The 9,866-nt window shown below is 39.5% G+C and overlaps 1 protein-coding gene across 5 annotated transcripts in view; it reads left to right on the top strand.

Annotated features, from left to right (window-relative positions):
• The window catches only part of Nln (neurolysin (metallopeptidase M3 family)), a 116,060-nt gene that overhangs the window by 63,274 nt on the left and 42,920 nt on the right, over positions 1-9,866 (top strand). For all 5 annotated transcript variants that reach the window (XM_005392619.2, XM_005392620.2, XM_013518407.1 and 2 more), the window contains 3 exons: positions 4,720-4,827; positions 7,874-7,976; positions 8,624-8,784. In XM_005392619.2, coding sequence (XP_005392676.1) covers positions 4,720-4,827; positions 7,874-7,976; positions 8,624-8,784 — 372 coding nt within the window. The remainder of the gene's footprint in view (positions 1-4,719; positions 4,828-7,873; positions 7,977-8,623; positions 8,785-9,866) is intronic.

The raw sequence follows: 9,866 nt of genomic DNA, 5'->3' as shown, positions 1-9,866 counted from the left end.
AATAGTGAGTTACAGACAAAAGAGGTAGGAGATTATCAAGAGTTGTTGTACTATACTTTGGTATCTTCAAAGTGGCTTCTAAAGAAAATAAATAGAGCTCCCATTTCTGACATAGTCTTTTCAATCATTAACCAAAAAACCAGCAAAAAATCAGTTTTGTAGATGTTCTTTCTAGCTGTATTGTGAGGAAAATGTACATTATCTTCATGATAAAACAGTTCAGCTGTATTTCCTTCCAGTCACTTGCTAAGTAGTAAATGCACAGTAAGGATTGTTTGGTAAAATAGGGGATGAACTGTGCAAACTACATTTGTGAAATAGAGTGACCAGCTCTAATATTGTGTATATGTTTTCAGAGCTGTAGGCTTTGGCTTTGCCAATTTATTTTAGGCAATTTGGGATTTAAAAGGGAAAGTTTTAATGTTACCATGCTGATGAGTAAGTCATGCCGTAAAGTATAGATTTTTTTTTTTCAGTGCTGAGAATTGAACCCAGGGCCTCATTCATGGTAAGCACAGGCTGTACCACTGAGCTACAGCCCCAGCCCAAGTACAGATGCTTCTAAGTGCTTTCTCCTGCTCTACTGCCCATGGAGAGCCAGTGCCATACAACCATGACCAAATGGGCATGATGGTGTATGAAAGTAATCCCAGCACTCTGAGAGGCTGAGGTGGGAGAATTCTAAGTTTGAGCTCAACCTGGACAATTCTGTGAGACACTGTCTCAAAATGAAAAGTGAGGAGAGGGCTAGAAAATAGCTCAGTGCCAATGCCCTGGGTTCAGTCTTTAGTCCCACTGAATGAACGAACGAATGAATACATGCATACAGCCATACATTCACAATTTAATTCCATTTATTTACCGTACCCAGTACAATGTTATCGAAACTTAAGAGTTTTCTCAGGCCTTTCCAAATGTAAGAATCCAGCTATAAAATATCAACTACCATGGCTGGTATCCCCACTGCCGAAAAATCCTTTTTTTGTGCCATATTTTGTCCAGGTTCTTAATTTTTTTTTCTTCACATTACATGACATTGACATTATCTGTTAATAGATTTTTTTTACCTTTTATATGACTTAAAGTGCTTCAGGGATGTTCATCTTTATTTCCCTAGTGCCTGGCATAAATAGAAGCTCAATAAATGTGTGTTGAGTGGAATTGAACCAGCCCCGAGTAAAACATGTCTTCATATAGTGTGCTGCCCCAATTTCATGTCCTCGCCCTGTGGCTTGCAGGAAAGTCCTGAATCCTGTGACAGCACATCGAATCAGCAGCAGACAGGCCTTTCCACAGCTCTCCAGCCCAGGGTGCAGGCAGCTGCCTAAGAAAGTTCTGTGTAGGATAAAAACCCAACAGTAAATGTCATGTACTGGGGAAAAACAAATTAAACAGAAGAAAAAGGAAATAAAATTAAACTTTAAGAAAGACCACTTATGTATCTATTTCAGCTTTTGAAATGAGCTCCAGTAACAGAGTCCTTTTTGTATTTTTAATGGTACAGGGGATTGAACTCACACGCTAGGCAGATGCTCTACCACTGAGCTACATACAGCCATTGACTTCCAGTAACATATTCTATCTTTTCATATTTCATTAGCAAATTCAAAGTTTGTAAATCTATTTTTAAATGATATTCAAAGCAAGATGTAATCTTCATCTTCAGAGTTTTTGAGAACATTATAATTTCTACTTTGTATGTATATAATATACCTTACACAGAAAATCCCACTGGAATAATTTTTTATTTGTGAATATTAGAAACTTGAAATATAAAGTCCCCTTGAAGGAAAAGATAAAGTCATGGGTCAGCATTTAGAGAGGATTTGGGAGAAATCAAGAAAATTTCCCATTTTTTATTATAAAAGTTTCAAGATTGATAATGAATTAAGGGTGGTAAGGTACTAGTATAGCATAATGGAAAGAGTAGTAAATGTAAGAACTTGAAGAGTTTATTTTTCTGACATTTTTACCACTAGATAGTTGTTTGATTTGGGAGAGAACATTTAAGTTCAGTTTTATCATCTATAAAATAAGTATGTAAGCCTTACTGTAAGGCAGGGAGAACTTATGAACATACTCATATAAAAGCTCTTTGTTATGAGAGGAAGTAAAGGAGAAAATAAATCTTGTCACCAAAGAGATTAAAATAAGTCTGCTTACTGACAAATCATATAAACTTAAAAATTACTTTAGAGAACTCTAGTCCTCTCCCCTTTAAACACAAGAAATTTCACCCACGACTGGGGTCTGCTTCAGATTCAAGGGGAGAAATTTTTGTTTGAGAAGGAAGGTACAGTTATAGCAAAGCAGTCTCTAAGTATTGCTGACTCCCTCCTAGAAAGTCCTTGGGCAGTAATTCTGACCTTGCATGGGATTATAAAGGACCGAATTACAATGATGGGCTCTGGAACAGGAATGTGCTTAAGCAGCGCATTTCAGAAGCACCTCACTCCTACCAGAGGCCTTCGGAGATTGCTTGAGACCTGAGTCTGACTGGCAGAGGGTGTCTGGTTAAAACTGAATCAAGAGTTTTTTTAAGTGTCCTCTTGTAAGTTAAATATTTCAGTATGTTAATTAAGCATTATAATTGGACACAATTCAGGGATAATTTTTCTTAGATTATCCTTTACCTGTTCATAGCTGTATCACCTATTTTGACAGTAAGTAGAGTTAATTTTAATCTACAGAATGAAACTTGGGTTTACTGAGTATATTTCCAGGCTTCCTGAAATAGCAGCCCTGCTGGCTGCAAATACAGTGAGTTAGTTTAGGCCTACCTGGTGTGAGAGCCCATTGTGATCAAGATAGCTGTGAAGTAGGAATTCTGCTTACATCAGCTGCTGAGGTTTTGTTGTGAGTCTCCTAAACTCAGGGGTAAAAAGGAGCAAGAACCCAACTGCCCGTGCAGCTGTTCAGTTTCATGTGTCAGATCCTCACTGAATGACCCTCTGCTGTGGATCTCTGCCTGCTCACCTGTGTCCTTAACAGATTACCCAACCCTTGGTAGGCCTTCTCACCAGGCATCCTGCCACCCCTCCCAACGCACACTGCTTAGTTCTCCCCAGCTTTACAACTTGCAGTAAATACTGTAGTGTCTAGAGACTCGTGTTGCCATGGCTCACACTTCAAGGCAGATTCTCTGGTGTCATTAAAGCCAACCAAGATGAATTGCAAGTTAAACAGGAACACTGACTTGAACTGCCGCTATCCCTGAGGGAGCCAGTCTTTATCCCAGCCATTCCCTGGGAATTCTGGATTTCTTCTCATTGCAGGCTTCTAAGATCCCAGTGGGTGCCAGTACCAGGATGGGGATGGTTGCAACTCCAGTCAGGCCAGCACACTCACAAATTCTACAGGGAAACAAAAGGAAGTTGCTGTGGAAAAAAGATTCTAGCTATATTTTACCTCCACTGAGGATAAAATCAGAGGAAACTTTGAGTAATGTATGCCTGGGTACCTTATTACTATGATAGAAAGTATATATTTGTAGAATGAGTGAAGTAAGGTTTCTGTCCTTACTTCAAAACAGTATATACCCCCCAGTTAAAATGCAGCTCTATTAATCTGCTGTAAAAGAGGTTAAAAAGACCAGATTGCTGCAGCATGAGTTTAGTACCAACAGTCTAAAATGGTCTGTGAGCTGGGGATATAGCTCAGTGGCACAGCACCTGCCTGGCAAGCGTGAGGCCCTGAGTTCAATTCGTGGTACCAAAAAGGAGAAAAAACTAAAAATGGGCTGTACAGCTAAACAAAACTTACAAAATCTAATGAGTTGGTAAATGAGTGCTGAAGCCTGGGCAGCTGGGTCATGGAGTCTGTGAGGTTCCAGTTACAAAAGGCACTTGATGGCTGCCACCCAAACTGATCCCGTTTACCTGCTGAACCTATCCAGGGTCCATTTCCGCATAGGAACCACTAACTAACCACTCATGCAGATGTGCCATGAATATTCTACACCTCTTTTGGAGAAATGTGTGATGTTTCCATCATCTTCCTGTGGCTAGGGGCATCTTCCAATCTCCTCTGGGGCCCTCTGTTGTTTGGAGTGAATGTTGTGTTGCTGCTTACAATTCAAATCCACCAACAGCTGTAGTCTTCTTTGTGTAGTTCTAACTCAGTTTCCCCAGATACTTGTTCGTATGCAGCTTGCTGCAGTCCCTTCATCTCTCTTGCCAACCGACATGAAGGCAGTTTTGAAGTGTTGGGAGCCTTTTGCTGGGGTGAGGTTTTATTCAGCTGTCCTTTTTTGGTTTCTTGGCAAGAGCCCCTCTCTGCATTTGTGTAGCGTTTACCCCATTATTTTTATTCCTGTCTCTCAAGTAGGCCAGGTTAGCAAATGATAGAATATTAAATCCAAGTGATTTGTGATAAGGAGTATGTTTTGTGAAAAAGACCACTCAGTCAGAAAGAATGCCTTAGAATGAGATTATGTAAATGCTTCTCTTATCGCACCTTACAGTGGTACAGGCCATCTTGACTCTGAGGCAAAGCAAGGAAATTCTGGGTAGTTTTTTATTTATTTAACATTTCTGTTTTAAATGAGCAGAAGATCAATAAAGCATAAAAGAAATTAAGTCTTCAAAAGGGCCTGCCTCATAATCACCTATGTGCTTCATAACCCAAAAGAGCTGATGAGTAAATTTCTTTGGCCTCATAGTTTATAATTTACCCTTGTGCTGTTGCAACAGAAATGGTTGTCAGGGTTATTAATTTCAGGAAACCTGTGATTTGGAGAAGATAAAGCCAGAAGCCAGACGATACTTGGAGAAGTCAGTTAAAATGGGGAAAAGGAATGGACTCCATCTTCCAGAACAAGTACAGAATGTGAGTTAACGTTTCCTTTTCTTAATAGGAAAAAAGGAATAAGTAGAACAAACTACAATAAAAATCAGGAAATAGGGAAACAGATGTTATAATAAAACAACCCATAATACTAATCTGTGTACAGTGTTTGGTATTCAGTGCTTTGTCCTATAACTCCTGCGAGCCTCGTGATGACTGACAAACAACTGATAATTGTTCTTTAATCCTGTCCAAGTTTTATTTGTTTCAATGTTGGACTTATTTCCCCTGCTCTATTTAATATTCTTTAAGAGTTAGTTCCCGATCTTAATAGTTCATTTGTATTCTTCCCCCTTTGATCATACAGAGACAGGGCACACCAATAATAAAATCATTATTGGTGGAGAGTTTTAAAGGCAGCACTTTGGAGTGGAATACTCTATGATTAAGATATGCTCCTTAAAAAAGAAAGATTAGCTGCTGAAAAGTGCCTTTTGTCTGAAGCCAATCATGTCTTTCGGGTTTAGCAGTAAACTGGGCTGCAGAATTAACCTCATACCTCTTGAACAGGAAATATAGTCCATAATTTATTTCCAGGTCATTCTTCTAGACAGCAGAACTGGAAAAAGTTTGAAAGAAATCCAAACCAAGTAATGTCATCATGGTAGCCGTAACTGCAGGCACCACTGAGATATAGGTGGTATTTTCCCACCTTAATGCCCTTGGGTCACTTGGTATCCTCTTCATCCTGACTAGAGGAGAAAGGTGACCAGACTTGCATGAATCTATGCCTTCCTGGTCAATCTTCAATTCTCTTTCAGGCATGAAAACTGTACAGTTAAGCTGTGTTTGATTGCCGCTTACAAAATCTCCTTTAAACAATAGAAGAGATTTTGTTGCTTATATAACTAGAAGGTCCAGCGGTAGATGGGCTTCACGGGTGAGGTGGATCTAAATGCAGTCGTGCCACTGATAGCCTGAATTTTTTTTTATTTCTGTGTTGTGTCTTCTTCAGTGGTGGTGTGTATCAGTCAGTCTGTGCTTACTAATGAAATAGATTTAATGCATGATACATAAACATGTAAGAATTTACAAGATTGGCTTACAGTGGCCGTGCAGAGAGTCAGATGTGGAAGAGTGTAAAAGATCTGCCTGCTCACTAGAGATCCAAAAAACTCCAGTGAAAGGCCTGCAGTTCACTGTAGTGTCCTGTGCAAGTCCGTATAAGGGGGCTGAAGGGGTCTGTGATCTGAAGGAGCCACAGTGGAAGGCTGAAGAGTCTGCGCTGGAAGCCAGAAGATGATGGCCAACATGAAGGTGAAGGGGAGCTCTTCTGAAGAAACAGAAGCAAGCCTTCCTTCTTTGTTTCCCTTTTATACCAATCTGGTGACATCTTCCCCAGGTTGGACCCTCCACACCCGGAACTATGTTGAGCCAGTTTAGTTGGGTGTTTCTTACTCAAGTTGACACAAGCAATTAACTATCACTTGGTGTTACCCAAAGGCTGCTTACTTACATTACTAAAATGGCTGTGAATCTTAAAAAAAAAACAAAACACCATCAAGAAAGACATAGAGAAGCTCCCATTAAAACTGCCCTCTTGTCTTGACCCAGAATAGATCTTGTACCTAATCCTGAGTCCCCCATCAGAAGCTGATTGTTCTCAGCAGGACCCTACTTTAAGAAGCAGTATGGTTTAAGTAAGTTTCATTATTTAGCATTACAGAAGATTGTAACAGAGTACAAAATTATTTCAAATTTTTCTTTATGATTTCCTTATTACTTCTTTGTATCTCCCACCTAATACTTCTCAGTACCTGTTAGTAAGGGAAATTATAGGCCTGGATTATCTGACCCACTCACTGTGGAATGATTACCAAACTGGTGCTTTCTATCCAAACTATGCTACTAGGCCAGGCATGGTGGCACACACCTATAATCCCATCCCCTGAGAGGCAGAGGCAGGAGGATCACTGCAAGTTTGAGGCCAGCCTGGGCTACATAGTGATTTTAAGGCCAGTCTGAACTACATAATGAGACCCTATCTCAAAAACATACAACAACAACAAAAATATAGTACTACAAAGTAGGAAAGAAATGGGAGAGGAAGCCAGGAGTAATGGCACACACCTGTAGTCCTAGCACTCAGGAGGCTGAAGTTGGAGGATCGCCACAATTTTGAGGCCAACCTGGACTACATAGTGAGTTGAAGGCCAGCCTGGACTGCATAGTGAGACCCTGTATCCAAGTAAAAACAAAAACTAAAAAGAAATGGGGGGGGCAATTGGAGAGTCAATCAGAGTGTCCTAAAACAACACTGAACAGTATGCACTGAGGCAGAAATCTCAAATTTAGTGTATATCAGAATTACCTGGAGGACTTACTGAAGCTGATTATAGTCTCCTACGCCCAAGCGTTTGTGTTTCAGTGGGGGCTAGGATGGTATCCTGAGGAACTGCATATTTAACCAGTGCTCCTGTGCAGGGTTCCACTTTGAGAACCCATTTAAATGTCATTTCCTGGCATTCTGTGAAGACTGGGGCAGATTAATATAAATTTTTCTTGTGTTCTTTTTCTTCCTTCTTACTTTTTGCTCACTTATACTTTTATGCAAACGATAGGATCCCTAAATCACTTTTGTTTACAAAAGCGCTATAAAACTAAGACACTACTTTTTTTCCAAATCACCCTTAGCATTAATTACTCAGTTCTTATCTCTTGGTTTACTTCAGTACCAGATATTGAGTACTAAGTTAAAATTTTTAAATATACTCATTGGTAATGGGTCACTAGATTCTTCATATACTCAGCAACTGTTTTATGTGCACAGTGTTCCAGGTATTGCTTTCACTGTAACTACTTCGTTTGTTTAGTTCTTCCAATTTACACCTAATTCCAGTGTATCCCCAGGTTTGACGTAGAAGACTGCCAACTGCTGCTTTCCCAAGCTCATCTCTGGAAAGTACTTCCTGAGGGTTGGGTACAGAGTCTTAGTCATCATGTAAAAGTGAAGTATACTTGACAGATGGCAATAAAAATGAGAGTTCCTTTTTATTATTAATGTTCTATATATTTTTCTTCATTTCAGGAAATCAAGTCAATGAAGAAAAGAATGAGTGAACTATGTATTGACTTTAACAAAAACCTCAATGAGAATGATACCCTCCTTGTGTTTTCCAAGGCTGAACTTGGTAAAATTCTGTTAGTTTTCTAGATTAAATTAAGTAATTTATGCGAGTAATGTCACCTCACAATTTGTTATGCTTTCCAGATAGAATAACTAAATCAGAGTTTAAAAAATTATTTTAAAAATGACCCAATAACTACCCTGTCACCCTTGCTATGGAAAAGACAATCAGAGCAGCCATAATTAGACTGTAGGCTAATGAGAGTGTATACTATTTCTAGAAAGAATCCAGGGGAGTTTTCATAATGGTTCCCCTATAATCTTTCTTGTTAACTTACTCTAGTGACCAGTTGCCTTCAGAACCTTGAAAGTTTTTCTGCCTAACAGTGTCCCCTACACTGTAACTTACAGTCATCTCTTCTGTCCAGGGCCTTTCTTGGCTCAATTTTGTCTGTTCTCCTTCAAAACACCATCTGCACAACTGCACTGCAGCCTGTTAATATCATAAATACCATCTCCTGAGCCACCTGGCCGCTCACCATCACCCCCATTCCAGTAAAATCAAAATGATATTATAAAGACTGTTATTATTTTACTTGAATTTCAATTACTCCACTGCATTTCCTAGAGCTGCTTAAAGGCACCATGCCAGTGCTAAATACATCAATAATGAGTGGAAAAATTGATGCATGAAAAAATAACTTTTTGCAGGTGCTCTTCCTGATGATTTCATTGACAGTTTAGAAAAGACAGATGATGGCAAATATAAAATTACCTTAAAATATCCACACTATTTTCCTGTCATGAAGAAATGTTGTGTCCCTGAAACCAGAAGGAGGATGGAAATGGCTTTTAATACAAGGTGCAAAGAGGTACTACAATGTTTGTCCTTTTATTTTTATGAAAGATTTTCAGGAGAAGTTCTGTTTTGCTTACCAGTATTGAAGTCTGCTCAAAGACTGATATTTGTGTGTGTGTGTGTATGTGTGTGTGTTATAACTCATAAGACTTCGAAGACTTTTAGCTCCTGCTTTGCTCATTAGCAGCTTGCTCTTGTGGACCAGGCTAAGTTCTAATAAAAATAGAATGGATTAAGTTAACTAAAAGTTGTATTCCTTCCCCAGGGCAAAAGCCCAGGGCTGGTAAGATAGCTATGTCTTCTCAAGAAGTGACTTCCAAGGTCATTCCAAAAGTGACTATTCCCTAGTTTCTTGGGAAGGGGGAGAGATTACAAACTGTCTTCAAGGACAAGGCCTAGAAATGACATTTATACATACATCAACTCCATTGGCAACTGAACCAGATTTAATCATGTAGCCTATCTAGCTGCAAGGGAAGCTGGAAAATGTAGTCTAAGCTAGTCATTACTTGGCTTTAGAGGGTTTCATTAAAAGGAAAAAATAGAACTGGATCCTGAGTCAGGTAGCCTACTCCACCGTATTCTTTCTCACTGTCTATCCAAGTCACCATGAGGAAGTTCCTCCCATCTCATTTTGTTTGTTTGTTTCTGTCATAGAACCATTTGTTAGTTCCTAGCCTGTTATTGCCTTGAGCTAGCTCAAAGCCCAGTATCTCTGGGTGATACACAGTTCTTCCCAGTTACTGTTTTTCATCACCTAGCACCATGTGAAAGGAAGGCCACATTACCAGCCTCCTAACCCCAAACCACATCCAGAAGTGAAATCAGAATGGAATAACCATGTTAAAAAAAAAAAAAAAAAGTCCTGTTAGAAAAATGAAAGAGTAACAGCCAGGCATGGTGGTGCACACCTGTAATCCCAGCAGGAGGATTGTTGCAAGTTCGAGACCAGCCTAGGCTACAAAGCAAGCATAAGGCCAGCCTAAACTGCATAGTGAGACCTTGTCTCGAAAGACTCCCAAAAAAAGAAGAAGAAGAAGGAAAGAGTAGAAAACATGGCAGACACATAGCTGTTTTCAGACCTGTTTTGCAGGA

Source organism: Chinchilla lanigera, unplaced genomic scaffold, assembly GCF_000276665.1.
Source record: "Chinchilla lanigera isolate Chin_1 unplaced genomic scaffold, ChiLan1.0 scaffold00045, whole genome shotgun sequence".
NCBI classification, from domain to species: domain Eukaryota; kingdom Metazoa; phylum Chordata; class Mammalia; order Rodentia; family Chinchillidae; genus Chinchilla; species Chinchilla lanigera.
The sequence above is the reverse complement of the archived record's forward strand: the minus strand, read 5'-3'. Positions and strand labels throughout refer to the sequence as shown.